General features: G+C 38.9%; 1 protein-coding gene across 1 annotated transcript; it reads right to left on the minus strand.

Moving 5' to 3' along the window:
- Positions 1-2,579: 2,579 nt before the first annotated feature.
- mapk15 (mitogen-activated protein kinase 15) lies at positions 2,580-17,750 on the minus strand. Its single transcript, XM_041808076.1, has 15 exons — positions 17,536-17,750; positions 17,286-17,443; positions 13,393-13,491; positions 11,747-11,776; positions 11,085-11,175; positions 10,135-10,265; positions 7,778-7,941; positions 7,515-7,654; positions 7,360-7,417; positions 4,839-4,976; positions 4,562-4,667; positions 4,171-4,474; positions 3,664-3,794; positions 3,364-3,516; positions 2,580-3,213 (listed from the first exon to the last, which is right to left on the minus strand). Exons 2-15 carry the CDS (start codon positions 17,373-17,375, stop codon positions 3,028-3,030), a joined length of 1,821 nt encoding a protein of 606 aa, XP_041664010.1. The 5' UTR covers positions 17,376-17,443; positions 17,536-17,750; the 3' UTR covers positions 2,580-3,027.
- Positions 17,751-22,246: the final 4,496 nt, after the last annotated feature.

Here is a 22,246-nt window from a genome sequence, read left to right on the forward strand (position 1 = left end):
CACTGAGAGTTGACTGGTGAATATTTAGGAGCGAGGAAATTTCACGACTGCACTTGTTGCACAGGTGGCATCCTATCACAGTACCATGCTGGAATCCACTGAACTCCTGAGAGCAACCCATTCTTTCACAAATGTTTGTATAAACAGTCTGCATGCCTAGGTGCTTGATTTTATACACCTGTGGCCATGGAAGTGATTGGATCACCTGATTTCAATTATTTGAATGGGTGAATGAATACTTTTGGCAATATAGTGTAGCAAGAAACTGCTCTGTTCATAAGGACCCGTGTAGTAATTTAAAATATTAATATACTATGAACATGACAAAACTGTTAAAATGTGACATTAAGAATCTAAATCTGAGATGCCTGTCTGCTGTGGTGGATTTACCAATTTTAGGGCCCTAGGTAAACAAGGGCAAGGGGCTTTTCACATCCAATGTTCTCTTTAAATTATTCATCAAAAAAAAGTTTTACTTGTAACAATGCAAAACCAACCAAAAATGACTGTTTAGCAATGCTTTGTAAATAAATATCCAAGTGGTTTTCAAAATGTCTTGGAGTCTCTAAATAGACATCTTGTAACCATATGACATCAGACCTATGTAATACTACATTTCCATGTTTATTTCAATAAAAAATGATAATTTACTCAAATTAAAAAAATGGTCAATGTCAAGGTTATTATAGTTAACCAAAACTACCTGAATATCACTAAAATTTAAAAATCATATCAGTTTACTGAAACTACATAAAAATGAGGCTTTACAAAAAGAAAATGAACAAACTGTTTTCTGTGCTTACAAAATTAACTAAAATAAGGGTCCAAATCTCCTTAGTATTAGTCTTTAACAGCAGCATATGTATGACCAAGGCTGGAGAGTAAAGTGGCCTGATTTAATTGAAGAAGACTTTCCACAATGGTTAATTTTAGGTCTTGAATTGTATTCAAACATCAAATTTGAATAAAAGAACTGAAAAGTGAAGAGTAGTCTGTGTGAATGTCTCCTTAAATATTCTATGATGTTAACTTTTTCTGAATCTTTTGGTTCTTGTCTCTGACAAGTATCTGTTATTGCTGAAAAAAGTAAAACTAACACTAAAACTAATAAAAACTAAACTAAAAGAAAGCAACTTGCAAAATAGAAACTAAACTAACAAACCAGCAGTAAAAACTGATCAAATTGGAACCGAGATTTTAAACAAAAATAGGAACTTAATAAAAATAAAAACCAAATAAAATCTCCCAAACTATTATAACCTTTGTCCATGTTTGATTTTTTTCTTATTTGGTCATGTTTAATCAAGCAAAACCTCTAAAAATATCCCCATATGTATTTGACCATAAATTCATACAATATTTATCATAGAAGATTTTGTAAAATAAGACAGTTTAAAAAAGAAATAGAAAATATTGCATTTTTTTCAATTACAGCTGGATTTGATGCCACCAAGATAGCTTAATACTTCATAATTTTAAGGAGTGTGCCACCCCTTAAAATTCTAAATGGCCAGAATGCCGGCTGGAGCAGAAGAAAGGGATAAGTTTATGACTAATCTGGGCTCCACGCAATTGCCTTCCTTTTCTTAATGGTAAAGTTTGTCTCTTCCGGCCAGTAGACACATATGTGGGTTAATTCTAATACCTTTTCAGTGCCCAGAGGTCATTCAACTTTGCATAAAAGCTATAAATGATTTTTGTAATGATTTTTTCTTTTTTTCTTTTCTCCTTCCTCATTAATCTCTTCTCAATCCGAGCTAACATGGGTTTGACTAGACTCCCTATGTCACAGCAGCTCTGCCCAATCTTGATAACATGGTAAAATGTTGCTTGTGTTTAAACATTTAAAGGATACATATTATACCCTTTTACGATAAGCTTAAATTGGTCTCAGAGGCCCCCAAAACATGCCTGTGAAGTTTGTTGCTGAAAAAACACTCCAGTATAGGATTTTTGTACGTTTAAAACCCCCTCTTTTTCAGCCTTTCTCAGAACGAGCCATTTCTGTGTCTGTGGCTTTAAATGGTAATTAGCTGTCTGACTCCGCCCCTGACCACACCCCTCTCAGGAAATGGATGCAGTACTCCTGGTACTACAGACACTTTTATCCAAAGGTTAGCACTTGACTGTGATTTGAACCATCGACCTCCCAGACTGTAGCCAGCAGGATAACCCATTGAGCTATCCAGCATCTCAGCTGGTAGTTGAGAGGATCAGTAGAGGAGGGCGGAACTTCCTCCAAGTGGGGGAGGGCCAACCAAACCTGGGAGTGGGTGCTTACACTCCTGGTGAGGTCACCAGGAGCTAAATCTGAGAACAGCTTGCTTCAGCACACATTTTCTGAAAGGTCAAGAAAGAGAGGGGGAGAGGGAATGGATTTTTCTGGTATTTGAGGGGATTGTGGACAGGCCAGGGGCACATATTTGTGTTAGAAAAGCCTGAAAAGTGATTTTTGCATAATATGTCTCCTTTAAATTAGTACCAGCCAGAGCTGTTTTATTACACAGAACACTGAGGTAATTAAGGTGGGATTTGAATTATATACAAATGCAGAGGATTTGAACATGTTTAACAAAGTTTATTTCTAAGCTTTATGGTGACTTGCTGCCACTTTTAACAATGTCTGTTAAATTTTAAACAAATTGGGTCCAAGAAACACTCATCTTTTCCATCACACAACAGAAACAAAAAGGCTTATTGCTGCTGGGTTTACATGTAAGGAAATAACTGTTGCATACAATCATTTTAAACTATTTGCATATTTTACAGGTATTCTGAGACCAACTGGCTTGGAGTTCAATCCTTAAAGCTCATATGGTCATAAGCTACATGTTTAACTCTGAGAGTACATTTGGTAAAGTTTGATATTGATTTTTACAAACACACAGACACAGTGTACAATCCTCACAGAATACACAAAGGTGTAACCATCTTCTTCCTGTTTCCCACATGTGCAGCATCCTCCTCAGTAATGAGTTCAAACACACATGCCACCCTGCTGTTAAGTACTCCCTGACTTCACAACAGCTACTGGTTGTAAGGACGGCTTCGGAGCAGATTGTCCAAGTCTGTCTTGTTGATGGTACCGTAAGCCTGAGAGTAGCTGCCCAGTTTGGCGCGAGGGTCGCCGGCAGCAGCAACATTACAGTTACTCTGAAATACTTTCTTGCTGAACCTCGGTGGCGGTCGTGTCTGAGTGTTTGAACGCTGGTTCTGCATAGAGGGAAAAGTTATTTAGAAACGCATCAAGAGCCATCCCTTTTGAATCTCATTAAAGCTACTAGATTATGTGTGTCAGTCAGTATTTAATCAACATGGTATTAATTTTTCTTTTTTTTTCATGCCCTGAGATGCAGAACTGACCAGGCGAGCAGATGTGACAGAAAGCCCAGCGGACAGGGATGGGTCTTCCTTGCGAACCAGTGGGTTGTTCTGGGTTTGGTTTAGGGTCAAGGAGAAGGAACGATTGTGGGCCACAGGGGCTGAGCGACCACGCTGGAGGATCTGGTCCATGGACTGGAGAAAGACAGAACACTGTATGAGCCACAGAGAGATTTTAAGGAAGAGAGAAAGAATGCAACCAGGCAAAAAAATACAAGCAGAAGGTTACGTCTCAGGGAGAGAAAGCCAAACTGAATGAGTGGACCCAGAGTTGTAGCTCACAGTGTTACTGTTGGCGCCCTCTGTTGGTAATAAGGTTGCATTGCCATTAGTGTTCAGGTCTGCTGCTCTCCTGTTGGCTGCAGAGGCATTGTAGTTATGAGGAGGACCAGATGGATTACGAACAAACCCATCTGCAGGAAGAAAGAAAAATCCTCACAATTTTATGCACAAGCAAATGTGTAGATATACTTTTCAGGTAACCATCTAAGATATACAATGCTGTTAACGGGGATTAGTATTGGATTTTGGTATTTGTGCAAAGTTTCTATCATATGATATGAGCAACACTCTTTGAAACCATACTCAAAGACATAGAAAGAATCTTATTGTTGAATGTTTATAATAGGCAACTAAAAAGGCTTGGAACAAGAAACTTTTTAATTCTGAATGAGAAGCTTTCTAATAAAAAATGTAAGAAATATGCAAACACTGAGAATTCTGTTCAGGACTAAAGTAGTAGTGATACCAAGCCCTTAAAAGCACCATCATTTATAAATCCAGACATACTTGGAGCGTGTGTGATGGGGTTATATGTGACTTTTCCCAGGTCAGAGTTAGATAAAGGACTCGTCTTCTCCACAGCAGGTGGGATCAGTGCATGCACAGGCCCAGGTTTGGCAACACCTGTCTGTGAGGGAAGGAGGTTCATCTCAACAGTCTTTTCGTCCTTATGTCCACAACCGTTTGGCTCTTCTGGACCCCGCTCTGTTCTCTCCTTCACACATGTCTTCTCCTCATTACTGACACAGCTTCCATCTTTTGGCTTAACTAGCTTCAGCATGCCCTGATTGGTCCTTCTCTCCAGCATCATCTGCAAGTAAAGAGGAGAAATTAGGTTTGAGCGCTGCTGTATAAAGTTGAATTAATTTTTCCTGTAAACTTGTGACTCCTGCTGTACCTCATACAGTTTGTTGCGGTACTGAACAACAGACAGTTGTACATCATCATCCACAGGCAGAACTACATCGAAGTTAAGAGCTGGCTCCTTGGCTGGATTATGAAACCTTCAAGGACAGAGGAATAACTTTTGAAAAAACTAAAGCAATTTAACAGCAAATGATAGAACAAATACTGTTTCTTTACAATGCATACAGAAGAAATGAGCAGAAATTAATAAAACAACTCTACTTTTGTTCTGCTGTGAGTTAACGTGTAGTTTATGTACATATTAATACCTGGCTACGTATGGGTGTTGGAGGGCTTGTTCCGCAGTCAGACGCTTGTCTGGGTTGAAAACCAGCAAACCTTTCAACAGATCGAGAGCATCAGCAGGCACAGACGGCTGAAGAAGATCTTCCAAAGGCACTTGTGGTCTGAAAAGGATGGTAGAGCCTTACTTTACAGTGGTTCCCAGCCTTTTGTCCTTGGGGACCCCTTACTTGCATCTAAGAAAAGTCCCCCAGGACCCACCATGAAAATTTTTTTAATTGTTTTCACTGACAAAATCCTAACACAATGGGCCAGCTTACATAAAAGGTTTGAGCCCAAAGATCTTTGAACAAACTATACATTTTTATTATGGTGTATAAGGGCCACTCTAAAAAATATAAAAAATATATTTGTTTATTTATGAGAAAACCCTAGACATTTTTGTTTTAAATTTACATAAAACAAAACTTACAATTTTTGAGTATTTCAATTTCATGGAAAAAAAGTCAGACCATGTGAAGCCATTTTCCTTGCATGAGTCCTGCAGCTGGGAGTCTAACAAAAAAATCTTCTTACTGGGACTGATCAGTACGAAAATAGTTGTGATTTAAGCCTAGAATTGTCACATTAACATTATTAACTGTGCTTGGAAGAGACATTTCTGTAAACTGGGACTATTCAAACCCTGTTTTCAGCTTGGTTTCTTTTAAAGGAGACATATTATGCAAAAATCACTTTTTCAGGCTTTTCTAACACAAATATGTGCCCCTGGCCTGTCCACAATCCCCTCAAATACCAGAAAAATCCATTCCCTCTCCCCCTCTCTTTCTTGACCTTTCAGAAAATGTGTGCTGAAACAAGCTGTTCTCAGATTTAGCTCCTGGTGACCTCACCAGGACCATAAGCACCCACCCCCAGGTTGGTTTGGCCCTCCTCCACTTGGAGGAAAGTTCCACCCTCCTCTACTGATCCTCTCAACTACCAGCTGAGATGCTGGATAGCTCAATGGGTTATCCTGCTGGCTACGGTCTGGGAGGTTGATGGTTCAAATCACAGTCAAGTGCTAACCTTTGGATACAAGTGTCTGTAGTACCAGGAGTACTGCATCCATTTCCTGAGAGGGGTGTGGTCAGGGGTGGAGTCAGACAGCTAATTACCATTTAAAGCCACAGACACAGAAAATTGAGTTGTTTGGAAGGAACACACAATGCTATGTGTGGAGAAAAAAGGCACAGCACACCAACATCAAAACCTCATCCCAAATGTGAAATATGGTGGAGGGGCCATCATGGTTGGGGCTGCTTTGCTGCCTCGGGGCCTGGATGGATTGCTGTCATTAACGGAAAAATGAATTCCCAATTTTATCAAGACGTTTTACAGGAAAACTTAAGACAATCTGTCCACCAACTGAAGCTCAACAGAGGATGGGTGATGCAACAGGACAACGACCCAAAGCATAGAAGTAAATCAGCAACAGGATGGCTTCAACAGAAGAAAATATGACTTCTGGAGTGGCCCAGTCAGAGTCCTGACCTCAAATCGATTGAGATGCTGTGGCATAAACTCAAGAGAGCGATGCACACCAGACATCCGCATAAAATTGCTGAACTGAAACAGTTTCAGTTAGCAATGATTGCTATCATTATGTTGCACTGTCAGTGGATGGTCTTCAAACAAAGGGATAAAAATCAGAGTGGCAGAGCCAGAGATATTTTCATAATTGTTGAAATGTGAAGCCTACAATACCCACAATGCACTCATACTTCATACTGAGGTTTAATCATATGCTGCCTTGTAAACTATAGAGTTGTGTTGTGAATATGACTCCATTTGAAGGCACCAGTAGAGCAGGTGGGCTGACCTAGTGGTTCTCAAATGGTGTGGCAAGGTACACCGGTGTGCCTTAAGGAAAGTCTCAGTGTGCCCTGGGAATTTGTACAATCATACGTTAAACTATTCAACAACTGAGGCAACAACAGCATGAATTATATAGGCTAGTTTTAATTTACTTTGAGCTTTTGGCTTTTTGTTAGAAGTTCCTTGAGATAAAAAGGTTGAAAACCACTGCATTAGAGTTACTGGCTGACTGGTAAGATCTAATTTTTCCAATTATAACTCTGACTAAAGGTTTTTATTTTTAAACTTGAAGGCTTCACTTTGCTTTAGAACTAAGAAACACAAACTGATCTTTAAAAGTTATAAAGGTGGAGTTGCAATTTAATCAAAAAAAAAACATCACAGGGATTAGGGGCAGGGCAATAGATAAAATATACATTGTTTTAACTGTCGTCCCTTGATTTTTGTCACTTTGATTCATCCCTGTTGGTTAGGATAAAAGTCTCTTTGTTAAGAGGGAGAAACTGTCATTGTGGCTACCAAACTTTAAAAAAATTCAGTTATTAACTCTGCACACTTTGTTACATGTAAAATAAAGTGAAAAATATTAGTTGAATTGTAGCTGGTGCGTTATTGTTTATTGTAAACATACACAGATGAATAACAACATAACTTCTCTGTATCTTTGATTTAAACATTAGAAAATCTTACTTCAGTAACATTCTCTGGATGACAGATGATCCATATTCAGACTTGATTGCAAGAACATCTGAAAATTACATCAAATTTAATGAATTCAAAGCAAAAAAGTTTATCCAAATCTAAAGTTTATTATCTTCAAAGCTCAGCATGTGTATTCTAATTACCCTCTGGGCTGGGGTGTGGTATGGCACTCATGATCTTCTCTATTTGGTTGATGGTGGATGTTCCAGGGAACAGGGCTTTTCCAAGCAGCATCTCTCCCAGGATACAACCGAGGCTCCACATGTCCACACCTTTAGTGTACCTGTGTACAAAATAAACTCCTTTAACAGTGTGGTTCACCCAAATCTACTCAGCCATATTTAGAGAGAACATTTCCTGGAGTGAACGTTTGCAGCACTGACAGAAGACTCATCACAGCTGATACCTTGCAGATCCTAACAGAATCTCAGGAGCTCTGTACCACCGCGTCGCCACATACTCTGTCAGTGCTGGATTCCCACTGTCCTCCTGGATCTGGTTTAGTGATCTGGCCAAGCCAAAATCACACAGTTTAATTACACATTCGGTGTCCAGCAGCACGTTGGAAGGCTGTGAAAAGCACAGACAAAGGAAACACTGATTACACAGACAATTACTGCTGTATTTTCACTTCCCTACAGAGTGGTTGGAAAAATTGAAAGAAAACAGAAACTAAACAAGGAGGGTAAGGGGGAGCAGTATAGAAGGCTGATACAAATAAACACAGGTAGAAGCAATATTTATGCAGATATGTTGACAAACATAAGGCAAAGGTTTCCAAAATCTCATAATACAAGCTGTATTTCTGGAAAAATAAGTTGATTGGTTGATCTAAAATAAATCCAGCAACTACTTTGATAATCAATTCACAGTCATTTTTCTAACAAAGAGCTAAGGAGTTTGATTTATTTCATTTATTGTACTGACTTCCTGTAAGGATTATGGACAAGCATACAATTAGAGAATCATAACTAAAGTTTAAAGGGAATCATAATTCGACAGAAAATTTCATGAGAATCTTGGAGATTGCTCACCTACATCTTATGAAATGAAATGTGTTGTCCCCCAAGGCCCAATTTTAGACCCCACACTTTGTAAACTTTACGTGTTACCTCTAAGGAATGTCATCGGGAGACATGGCATCAATTCTGATGACACTCAACCCTACATTGTCATGTCACCTGATGACAATGGGCCAACTGATTCCCTTTTAAATTGTATTTTAGATAACGAATCATGGATGGAAGAGAACTTTTTACAGCTCGACCAGGACAAAACTCAGGTTGTAGTCATTGATACAAGGGCTATGAGAGAAAAACTGGTCAGCAAACTCCATAATTCCAGTCAGCAGGTTAAAAATCTAGGTTTTATTTTCAATTTTGAGAAACATATCAAAGATATCACAAAAGTGTTTTATCATTTACAGAAACATCACCTGAGTGTGACTGTTTCTCTCTCAAGCCAGTGCAGAGACATTAATTCATGCTTTTATAACTTACAGAACTGATTATTGTAATGCTCTTCTGTCCGGTCCCCCTAAAAAAGAATATTTCACATCTGCAGCTAGTCCAAAATTCAGCTGCACAACTGCTGACAAAGACCAGAAAGAGAGTACACATTACACTGATTTTAAGGTCTCTGGATGGGCAAACTTGGATGTTTTAGAATAGACTTTAAGACTCTTTCATTGGTTTTTAAAACTCTTAATGGTCTTTTCCCTTCTTATTTATCTTATATTCTTATTTTAGCATATTTTACTCAGTTATCCTTTGGTGTAACTGTTTACTTTAGCATATTTTATTCCTTTTCTTTTTTAATTTAATTTCATTTTATTTTGACATTTTAACCTAAACTCCAAGAATTCCTCATTTTGAATCAAAAGATAGTTTCCTCAGTTCCTAAGTCCCTGTTCTCAGAGAGAACTCTTACATGACGATGTGAACAAATGGTGTCACTGTTTCATATAAAAAGCGCACAAAAATTATTTTTTCTTTGCAATATATGATGAGGGGCTAGAGGATATTCTGTAATCACAGTCCTTGGTATGTCAAAAATAAGCACCAGAACAGATTTTGTTGCAAATTTAGTTTTTTTGTGCAGTCTGATTAAAAATCTACAACCCTAGTTAGTCCTCATAAACCCCTGGATCACCCATTTAGTCCCATTATTACCACATTTTTAACCTTACAGCCAAAACAGACCATAATCATGTATATCGTAAAACCATGGTTAATTTTGGAGTATCATAGTAATAGTTTTGATTAAGACTGTAGGTTATCAAAGGTTTAAATCAAAATGCTGAAATAAAAGATTGATACCTTACATCTTTATAAATGTTTCAAAGTGGACAATTTTCTCCTTGATGGACTTAAATGGAAGTCAATTTTTATACAGTGTATCATGGTACAGTTTTAAAAATTCACACTGAAATCCAAAGATTATAGAGAAAAAAAAATCTTACAACAAATCCTTGCAGTCAGTACAATAACACAGCCAAGATGACAATAAAACTGGAAAGTCAAAGGTAAAAATGATTAATTGGACAAAACTGTCCAGACTAAAACCGGAGGGTTAAAGTGCATCTTTGAAGTCAAAAACCAAAGTCATATTCCTGACTTTGGACTGAAAATAAAACAGGGAAATATTATCTGGAACTCTTTAAGTTGCAAAAAAGTGAATTTTCTTAATGCAATATGTTAGAATACTTGTTTTATTACCTTCCATACAATAAGTCATTTCAAAAGCTAAACATTTTTATCGTACCTTTTGGTCCCTGTGGATGACATTTCCTGAATGCAGGTATTTGATGGCTTTGAGGAGCTGATACATCACATAACGTTTATGAATGTCCTTTAGTAGACTGCCTTTCTTTATCACAGCATGCAGGTCAGTATCTGCAAAAACACAATAATAAGACAGTTAAACTAGCACGCACTAACCCTAACCCTTGGACTAAAAATCCTCTTCATTTTTACTTAAAGGTATAAAATTCAACTTTAAATTCATTAGGTCTCACATTTTTGAACCAGACTCTCAAACCTAAACTAACTAAACTAACGTCTAATAACTGTGCCCCAACAAACAGCTTTCCTGATAGCGAGGACCATCTGTCTCATGAAGGTGGGGAAATTTCATATAAATAAAAAAACATTTATGAAGCATGTTTGAGTCTATGAGTCAAACATAAAAGAATCACTGTCCCATCAATGTGAACACAGATCTGAGAACAAACCAAGAGGGCTTGTGAGGTCACTCTTTTTCCAGAGTCATTGTTGAAAAATGCATTTAGCTGGAATAAATTCAATCTGATATATTAATGATAAGAATGTTGCATTATCAGGATCATAATGAACTAGGACGTTTACACAGCAGATTAAACGTGGTGCTGGTTAATAATAAAACACAACAATACAAAATGAGCAGTGTTAGACATATGAAGTAGAAGAGAGAAACAGTTGAGGTCTGGGATGCCGCTGCAGAGTCATGAACTGGACTCCTGAGGAGGAGGCCAAACTGTGGACTCAGCAGAAAGACTGCAGCCAACCAAGGGGAGGAGGAGCCGTTTACACACACACACATGCACCAGGGCCTTGTCTTAGCCAAGTCACACAACTGAAACCAACACTAGCCTACACTCTTTCCTGTGTTCGTGCATCAAAACAGATTCTTTCTTAAATATTGTTGTGGACCATGCCGTAGCTTGAATCACTCACCCATGTATTCAAAGATGAGGTAAATGTCTTTATCATTTTGAGCCCTGACCACATCTAGAAGTTTGACGATGTTGGGGTGATCTCCAAACTCCTGCACAGAGCACACCAGACACTTTTAGTCAGAGAAACAAACAAACAAAAAAAAAACACAGACAGCTCAATGTTTGACCTGAAACAGCTGGCAGGTGTTGTGTAAATATAAGGTAAACACAGGTTACATAACAGTGGCTTTAAACCCTGTGATTACAGTTTCACTGTGAGATGACAGCAGCTGATTGAGGGGCAGTGGCCTGACTGAAGGACACATAAATGTAGGTCAGCAGATAGTGATGGGGAGGGGAGGGGGGTTGTTATACAAGGATTCAAGGCAAAGTGAGTCAGATCTTGGCTAATTATTAATGTCTGCACACCAAATGTCCTTTATTTAAATTATTTTTAAAAAGTCATACTCGTCTTCTTATTGTGCCACTGATGTATAGAGTCTTAAATGTTAAACTGTCAAGAAGCCCTAATATGTTGTTTAATACCTATAGAAAGAAACACTGAAAAAAAAATATAAAGAGGCCCAGATTGTGAGGCAGACATTCTGAATTTCAGTCCAGGAATTTATTTAAAAAATATTGACAAAACATGCTGACGTTCAATAAGGTTAAAATTCTTACCTGGAGGAACATGATTTCTCTGAATGTCCGCTGCAAAAAGAGAAAAAAAAAATCGATTTTGTATTATATTAATATTAGTATTAATATTTACAATCCAAAATGAAGCAGCAAAGTGTGCACCCATAATCCTCTGCTTCATTTAGATTTCCTATACACTTTCAAAAATTAAATTCAAGACTTTTAAGACCTGAACTGAAAAACAATACTTTTTTTTTTAGCACAGTTAATGATCAAAAATCGAAGGTATGAGATTTCTCAAGACATCTGACCAGGGCTGAATTTTCTTATTCAATGAGCTGTGTAAAATGTCAAATCCTACTGGGCAAAATATTTTTTTGGGTCATTAACAGCCAAATTTGATCATTCTGGGCACATTAATGTCTAAATCCAATCAATAAACACTATGTTGACATTCATCATAACATATTTTTGCAGGTTTTCTGAGTTGATTCTCAACAGTTTAGCTATTAAAAAGCAGAATAATGCTCTTTGTCAGGGAAGACCTGTTATAAGGGTGGACTGCAAGGATTTTTAAATGGGCAACCTGGCAGGCCAGATGTTAGAGAACTGGACTTGTGATTCACAACTGTACAGAGTTTATTTAATCACAATGAGTTCGAAAAATCAGAGAAAGGTTTGGGGTCCTCCTCCAGGAATGATGGGAATTGCAGCTCTTTTGGAGATCTGAAAGTTCGGAAATAATAGAGCTCCTCTTTTGGTACCATTTTGCCTTTTTGTGTCTTTTAAACTACAAGAATGGAAAAAGAAGGAAGCCATCTCTCAAACAGGAGCCTTTTTCTGACAACATGAGGGAGAAAAGCAGTTAAAGAGGCACCGCTAGCCTTGTAGCTCATGGCTAATTTGCCTGTTGTGAGGTTAGCAAGTGAGTCCTGATACCAGGTCGTCCCTACAGTAAAGCATAGTATGGACAGAAGTACTAAAGTGCAGTAACTTGATATCCAAATGCCCCAGGCTGATCATTTATTTGCAATAAAGCACTGTCTGAACCCTTGGTCCTCAACTGGTGTGCAGGGACCAAAAAGTTGGTCTCAAAGCTATTATAAGTGGGTTGTGGACATGGGCCTAGCAAAAAAAAAAAAAATGTGGCAAAAGTTTATGATGTGCTTTCATTTTGAAGGATATTTCCATGTTGTTGTTCTGCCACATCTTCATTCCATCTCTTTCTAAAAAATCTTTTTTTTGGATTCTAGAGAAAATGTATGCAACATTTTGTAATGGGAAGATGAATCATACAAGGATGGCTCAGAAACTAAGACTGGATAGGGACATGGCTTAGTCAAAGTGCCCCCTAAAATTTCAAGACCTCTCACTGGTAAAAAAAAACAACAAAAAAACAAAAAAACAAAACAGACTTTATAAGACTTTCTGTGGCCTTAAATTTCAAATCAGGCACATATTTAAAAGCCACAAAAAAAATCCATAACCAGCTCTTTAGTCCAGTCCCACCAGTTCAGAACAACTTCTTTAAACTAGTCAACCTTTTCTTTCACTTCATCTAGCTATGACCTGACATTTTAATGGTGCATGCTTTTGTATGCCAAAAAGGTCTGGTAATAAAAAGTCTAAAGCAGCTAGAATCGTAGATATAAATAAAACAAACAGGTTTTGATTAATCAAGAAAATACCTGAGCATCTGTCCTGTTCCTGAAGGCGTCGAAGATCTTCTTCACAGCCACGATCTCACCTGTCTGCCTGTCAACAGCTTTCCATACGATGCCATAAGCCTGAGAGGAATACAGAGTACTGGTAAACTAAAAATGGACAACCTCTACTACATTTGTGGCAACTTACATTCTGCACCTAAATAAGTTATGAAAAATTAACAAAAACAAAGAAAAACTGAGGTTCAATCTGAATTTCCAGAGAAAAGAGAAATGTTTTACACAAAGTCTTATATCCAAATATTCATTCATAACAACAGATTCTAAACCTATGGTGATGGAGGAGTTTGTGTTCATCTTCAAATGTAATTCACAACTTTTCATGGACTTACAAATGTCCCATTTCAGGACAAAGAGTTCAGGAAACATCTCTCTGTTTCATTAAAAGTCTTTATAAGTTACCATTTTGATCACAGTAAACAAACAGACCATGACCTCTGTGTTCTCATAGCTAACTACAGCTCTGATCACAGTGAAGGGAGAGAACATTGGTTCAAGTGAAGCATAAAGATACCAACAGTTTGACATCAGAGCACACTGTTATTATAAAGACAGAAACAATAAGACTGTCACTGGAGGATCAGATTCACACAAAGCAGTTCACTTCCACTTATAACCTTTTAAACTGGGAAACCCATGATGGTCATTTTACAGCAATTTTTTTTTGTTTAGACTCAGGGTGTTTGGTGTTGATCTAAAGATCATGGTTTTGTTTTATAAGCCTGTTTGGAGAACATCACTGAGAATGTAATGTCACCGTGATACACTGTAAAATCCAATTAGTAGGCTAAACCTTCCTTAAAAAAAAAAAAAAAAATCATGTAAACAGATTGCCTTCAAAAAAGGAAGTCCTTTGTCAACATTTTCATTAAACCAATCATTGTGTATTGTGTTTACTCCCCACAGGTGGGACCTGTCTGACTAAGTCAGTAACCTCAAAAAAGTGCAAAAGTGTCTAATGCCCAAAGGCGTTCTGGAAAAACACTGTAGATTAAGAAAGTGACAGGACCAATCAGCGACGAGGGGCAGCACTTTTGGGTGCGGCAGAATCATGACATAAACGAGCAGCAACAAGAGGCCGGTGCAATTATGGCGGAAGACATTAGCGTGGATGCTGCTAAAGCACCAGTTTTATCAGAACTTGACGACATTTCTTTGTTATAAGAAGAACAAATAACAGCATTGAGCTGTTTTTTTTTTTTTTCAAAAACGACAAAAGTTGTGTACTGACATGTCTACAGTTGCCATGATTCACCTTATGCAGCTCTTATGGCATTTACTCCTTTGATAGGGGCACAGCTTGCTGGCGGCTACGTCACACATTTTGTTGCTCTGATTGGCCCGTAAAGATGTGATAGATAGAACGTTCATCCACTCACCCTCCAAGTTTTTTCTAAGGCTCTGCCCTTTCCCAAACACTGTGTATGAGTGGTTTTCCAGATGGATGTGTGAAACACATCCATCTGGTGTGCCAGGTTAGGTAATAAGCACATTGACTTGATTATCAAGTAAAACTGAATTTGTCTGGATAGCTATCAGGGTTTACAGTGTGTGGTAATCTCTATGATCAGTTGAAATCTAAGTTCGTTAGTCTCGCTCAGACTTGAAGGAAACGTAAAAGCTCCACCAACACTCCATGCACTTTGGGAGTTGGCAAGGTTGTGCCAGAAATACCTTCTGCAGCTCTACAGGTCTCATACAGACCACCATGAAGGTTATAAAGAGGACTTTAAACCTCTCCCTTAGAGAGTAGTCTGTTCTCAGGTAAGCACAGGTGTCTAACCTGTCTCATATCTGCCACTCTGAGTATGAGCTCACACCATCTGGCAGACGACACAGAGTCCTCAGATGAAAACTGAACCACTTTAAAAGGTTGTCCAGACTGATCAGATTAAAAGTAATGCTTCTTAAGGCAGTATGGGTTGTGAAATATCATCATGGTGCTTGTATAATCTGTGATATTTTCTCATCTTTTATCTTTCTCTTAATCATATTGCTTCTATCCAGATTTATTCTATATATGATCTTATGTTTTGCATGTACAGGTGCATCTCAGGAAATTAGAATATCAAGCAAAAGTGATTTTTTTCTGTGTTTTACTTCAGAGAGTTAAACTTCCATATACATATTCCAGATTCTTCTTATAAAAAGTGAAATATTCCAAGACTTTGTTTTAATCTTTATGATTACGGCTTACAGCTCACAAAAAAAAAACACTATTTCAGAAAATTACAATATTGTGGAAAAGTGTGGTAGAAAAGAAGAACAACAGGGATGAGCTCAGCCTTCAGAGGATTGTCACAGCAGATTCAAAAACTTAGTGGAGCTTCATAAGGAATGGACTGAGGCTGGAGTCAGTAGATCAAGGGCCACCACACAGGCAGGTCCAGGAAATGGACTACAAGTGTCATGTTCTTAGTGTGGAGCCAATCCTGAACCACAGACATCAACAGCATCTCACTTGGGCTAAGGAGAAGGAGAACTTGGACAGTGGTCTCAGGGGTCCAAAGTCCTGTAGTCAGATTAAACAAAATTTTGAATTTAATTTGTTAACAAAGGTCCCAGAGTCCAGAGGAAGATCAGAGAGGCCCAGAACATTTTGGGTCTTGAAGTTCAGCCTTTTCAGTCTCCACAGTCAGTGATGGTTTGGGGTGCCATGTCATCTGCTGCTGTTGGTCCACTGGTCTTTATTAAGTCCAAAGTCAATGCTGTCAGCCATCTATCAGGAGATTTTAGAGCATTTACATTTAATGCTTCCATCTGCTGAGAAACTTAATGGAGATACTGATCTCCTTTTCACCTGCCCACAGTGAAGCCAAAACTACCAGAAACTGGTTTACTGACCATGCTACTACTGTGTTTGACTGGCCAGCCACCTGGTCTGCCCTGATCCCCATAGAGAATCTCTGAAGAAATGTCAAGAGAAAGATGAGAGACACCAGACTCCACAATCCAGTTGAGCTGAAGGCTGCTATCAGAGCAACCTGGGCTTCATAACACCCAACCAAAACCACAGACTGACTGGCTCCATGCCACACCACATAGATTCAATGATTCATGAAAACAGGAGTTTCAATCTAGTACTGAGTGATAAATGAGCAGAATTTAATGAAAGGTCAACATTTCTGGATTATAAATCAATTTTGGACTGATGTTGGTGATATTCTAATATTTAACGATAGTGGATTTTTTCTTTTCATGGGCTGTAAACTGTAATTTTCAGGATTTAAACAGGAAAAAGTCATGAAATGTTTCACTTTGTATGAGATGATGCTAGAATACATGGAAGTTTCACTTCTTCAGGAAAAAAAATAACATTTTCCTGATATTCTATGTTTTCTAGATGCCCCTATACATCAGGGCCACAGCATTCAGGTGTAAACAGGCTGAACAGCTGTGTAATCTGAGTCACTGCCAGCCTCAGGTATGTCTAGTTATCCAATCTGATGTGTCTACGTGTTGGTAACCACCTGACCAAGCAGAGTCTCTGTGGACAGTCTATGGAAAGAAAGCAGGTGGTTTTTCAGGTGGAAAAGCAGTGGAGGAAAAATAAAGAGGTTTGGACTCCAGAGAGTACAAGTGTCCTCACACATCAGCTGATCTGCAAAAAACCCCTGCCAAAGCAAATAAACCTCCTGCTTACAACACTGGTATTCACTGAGGACTTTAAGTCCGTGTTATTTCTGGAATTTCTCTTAAGGCTGAGGCTCAGATCAGGTCTTACGGAGTGGTGAGTGCAGGTTACAGGAAAGAAGGGTCAAACTGAGTCTGTAAGCAGCATTTAAACACAAAGCGTTTTTAAATGAAAGTGGTGTCAAGTTAAATTAAGTACACTAAAATTAAGAAAATACACTCACCCCTTTCCCAAGCCTTTTCTTGATTTCATACTTGACAGAGATGTGTTCCTCCACCTCTGACACGTTCGTTGATTCATATTTTTGGCTCATTTTTTCAAAAATAGTTGGTCTTCAAGCAGTAAGAATCATCTTTGCTGGTTATTTCTAGATGTCTGGTCCTAGAAACAAACGTTACACGGTTAGATGAGAGCTGCTGCAGGACATAATTTTCATACTAACAGTGATGAACGGATGGGCCCTAGCAACCCACATGAGACCATGGATCTGCTCCTGCAGTCAGACGTCGCGTTGTTCGCTGTTCAGTCAGCAACGGTGCAAAAACCTCATTTTAACTCCACGTAGTGACTGAAACGAGCTCTGATATAAAACTGCTCTTCAACTGTTGTCTTTTTACTCCAGAGGTGGTCGTCTATCCGCACTAGTCCACTTTGTTTGGGTACTTCCTTCCTCCGTGCTGCATGCGCACCAACTGTCGAACACTTTTGTCATTACTTGTCGTCCTGACAACGAGTACTCCGCTGCCTGCTTCTTAAAGGAACCGCAGCATAATCAACTCATAGCTATGGATATCACTGAGGGACATACAACGCCTATAAAAGTTTTCACCCCTTTATTGATTTTATAAATCAGTCACGGTCAAACATATACATTTGCCTTCTGCTGACAAAAAATTACAATAAAAACCCCTTTGATGACAATGTCAAAACATTCCTTTTCAAAGTAGTGCCAATCAAATTAAAAAATATAATGTAAAAAATAACAAAATTTCGAAGACTGAGTGGTTCTCTAAATCAGTGGTTCTCAACCTTTGGGTCGTGACCCCGTTGGGGGTCGCGAGACACTGAGAGGAGGTCACTAGATGCCTTAAAAAACAAAGAATATTTTCAAATCACATTGTTGCCACTTTACATAAATTTGACCAAATTTTAACCCTTTTTCATCACTTTTTAGCTCCAATTTTGCCAATTTCAGCACATTTTTGCCACTTAAAACCCATTTGTGCCAATTTTAAACGCTTTCCACCACTTTTCTCTGCCTGTTTTTGTCACTTCTAAACCAATTCTTGCCACTTTCTGCCTATTGTTGCCTCATTATTGCCACTATTAACCACTTTTTGCACCCCTTATTGCCTACTTTAACTACAGCTAACCTTTTTTGCCAGTTTATATAAATTTTCATCCCAGTCCACCTAATTTCCCCAAATGCTTTGAACTTTAGAGCCATTTCAGCAACTTTTTAATCCACTTTAACTACTTTTTGTGCCCATTTTTGCCAATTTAATCAATTGTTGGTTATTTTTGCCACTTTTATCTAATTTTTGCCACTGTTAACCCATTTATGTTCTTTTAAAATCCAATTTCAATACCTTTTCCACCATTTTTGCTCTAATTAACTAATTTAAGCAATTTTTCACCTATTTTAAATACAGGTTATTATTTTTATTTTAAGGCTATTTACTGCACATATGAATAAATAAAGATATTTGTTTCTTTGATAAGAGTTATTATTATTCAGGTCAAATATTATATATGGTTTTTACAGCTTAACTTCACAATGGACCATGATTTTGTTGACCTCCATGCTCCCCCAGTTTGGCTGGGTCCCAGAAAGCTCCCCCTTATTCCTCCTTATGGATGGCCTTGTCTCCACATGACTATTCTTGCATGTTTTTGGCTGTTAAACCAAATCATGTACAGTGGGGGTCCCCAGTCTGTAGCACCTATATTTTGGGGGTTACGGGCTGAGAGGGTTGAGAACCACTGCTCTAAATGGAGTACACCGACTATCAGAGGTCCATAAGGGATGTAGAGGTGGTCACAAGTTAATGATCATCTTTAAATGACAGAGTGTAAATATTTTAATAGTTTATATAATAACAGCTAAATTATTTTACTGAGCTCTGATATTTATGAGGGAAGGAGAGGTTTATTATGAATCATTAAACAGCAGATCAAATACACATTTCTTGCTTCAGACAGCCATGCATCAAACACACTGCTGTGGCACTGAGCTCTTAACAAAATATAATGTTCCCTATTTGGAACTGAAAAAGTAGTTAAACCTAGGTCCAAGACATGCTAGACCCCATAAAACTGAGCTTACGCAGAGATGTTTTCCACCACTTTTTTTTCTATCAGCAGAGGAAGCTGCTGCTGCTGCTGAAATTTAAGAGGAAGGAAGAGGAAGAAGCAGGGCAAGCGCCACTCCTTTGACAGACTTTGGAAAACACTGAATAACTTAACAACTGAGTAAAGAACAAGAATGTTTTCAGTGAAGAAGTTTAGAGATGGCAACGAGCAGCCAACTGCTGCAGCTGAGGAAATATGTGACGATGCTACAAGAGCTGCCGTGGAGAACGAGGCAGAGATCGACCGTCAGCGCAGAATGATGGATAACGTTTGGAAACCTCACATCCCCTTACACAGAACAGGTGAGGAGATACAATTTTAGCTTTGTATTTGTGCTCAGAGATGCTGTTATTAAGACGAGACATGGGGCTCATATTTTGAATAAACAAAAAATAACTGATATTTTGAAATTGAGTTATGGGCCAAGGTTAGCTTATATATTCTGTTGAAAGGGAATGAAACCAACTGTGGCCAAAAAACTGTGGACAAGCCAGCCTCCACAACTTCTTGTGGTGTTCATGTAGAAAGACATTACGGTAAAGGATGTGAAACAACTGAAATCAAGGGTTGAATCCCACTTATCTTACTATAATTCGAAAAGTCACAAAGTTACCTCCTAAGTCCTTTCCTATCCACTTTTCATTAACCCTGGTGAAAAACGTCGCAGGGTCAAGAAAAGGTGGGAGTAATGGGACTTTTCTATGGCATGGCTCGGCTTGACTCGGCATGGCAGCCCAGCGTAGCAGGGGGTTTGCTTTTCCACCACAACCGAGCTACCCGTTTGAGGGCGCGTCTAGAGCTAATGACGCAGCTGAGCCCTCCTCGAACTTTTTACACCGTCTGTAAAAGGATAGGAAGGGAGCGGTGATTAGGGAAGTGGTTCTTAACGTTGGGGACGGTACCAGGTCGCCAGGTCACAGTGTGCGAGACACAACTACAACAACATAGCTAAAATGTTGAGTGAATGTTAGCTGTGTTTCGGCACGCTAATGATGATGTGATTAACGTGATGACATCAGCTTGATGCACCAGAGGGGAAAAAAAACAGCCACGCAGCTCGTCTGCTGGTGAACAGACCCGGGTCTGCTGGCAATGGGAAGGGAGTCACTTGCCAATTATTAGCCAATTATTAGCTCCTTTCCTTATCTGTAAGAGAATTTGAACAGCGTTTATCATGGCCGACACTAAAATACTTCCGGGTCATTTCACTCAGTTAGGAACCTTCCTAAAATGGACTATTCAAATGGACCCTATGGCTTGGGTCTCTGGCTTGAGTTTTTTCCTTGAGTCTTAGTCTTTCCCACAAGAGACTCATGCTGCTGGTTTTGTAAAGTTGTGTTGATGTCCACTGTGTAGCAGCGTCCAATCAGAGAGTGACATCCAGTAAGAGGGCGTGTCTTTGATTACAAAGAGTTCCGGGAAGCCTGCTCTCATGTGTCTCTGCTCATCGGTCCTCAAATCTCAGTCCTGGTCTTCGGTCTTCAGACCAGCTAAGAGTCTTTGGAACGGTCCTTAAGATGGCCGATTAGAAACTACTTCTGGTTCGACCAAGGAATGATAAATAACCGACATGGGATATGGCTAAAATAGACAATGTCATAGATATCAATACATAGAGGCCGCCTGGACTGCTGGCTTTCATTGTGGAGGTTGTGCCACATGACCACCATATGCAAGAGGAGGAGTCGCAGTTGATGATGAATGTAAGTCAATGATGGCAGGAGGTCTATTGATCCTCACAGAACAATGAATCAATTTTCAGGCCTCTTGTTTGATGATCCAGGATAACCGATCCAGTGTAAAACCCAGGTTCTCATACCAAAATCTTGACCTAGTATAAGGTTGCAGTGATTCTCTATGGAACAAAAAGCTGACTCGTTGATAATGACTCCTACTAAGGAGGAAAGTGAGCACAGAGAAGCAGATGGACAAGATGAACACCAGCTCCTTTCTCACAACCCTAATGTTGCTGAGAATCAAGATCCCAATGAGAACAAGCAGAAAGACTCAGAGATAACTGTAGAATCAAAACAAAGAAAAAAGAGACAGAAAACACACAGGTGAGAGGCTGTATTCATGTGAAGTATGTGGAAAAGGATATAAATAAAAACAGAGTCTAAAACAACACATGATAATACACACAGGTGAAAAGCCTTACTCTTGCAGCATCTGTGGGAAAAGATTCAGACAGAAATCAACTTTGAATCTGCACATTCTTACTGACACAGATGAGAAGCCTTATTCCTGCAGCACCTGTGGAGAAAGATTCTGTGCGAAATCAGATTTAAATAAGCACATTCTTACTCACATAGGTACAAAGCCGTACACCTGTGGTACCTGTGGGACATCATTCACACAGAAATCTTATTTGAATCGGCAATTAAAAATCCACTCAGGTGAAAAACCACACACCTGCACAATGTGCAACAAGTCTTTCAGACAAAAACATTCATTGACAGTCCATTTGAGAACACACACAGGTGAAAGGCCTCACTCCTGCAGCACCTGTGGAACAAGATTTAGTCATAAATCAGATTTGAACCGTCACATTCTTACTCATGCTGGTAAAAAGCCATACACCTGTGGTACCTGTGGAAGATCATTCTCACTGAAACTTTCATTAACAGGCCACATGAGAACACACACAGGTGAGAAGCCTTACTCCTGCAGCACCTGTGGGAAAAAGTTCCATGAGAAATCACATTTTAAAAAGCACATTCATACTCACACAGGTATAAAGTCGCACACCTGTGGTACCTGTGGAAGATCATTCACACAGAAATGTAATTTGAATCAGCACATTCTTACTCACATAGGTGTAAAGCCATACAC

Source organism: Cheilinus undulatus, linkage group 16, assembly GCF_018320785.1.
Source record: "Cheilinus undulatus linkage group 16, ASM1832078v1, whole genome shotgun sequence".
Lineage (NCBI taxonomy): Eukaryota > Metazoa > Chordata > Actinopteri > Labriformes > Labridae > Cheilinus > Cheilinus undulatus.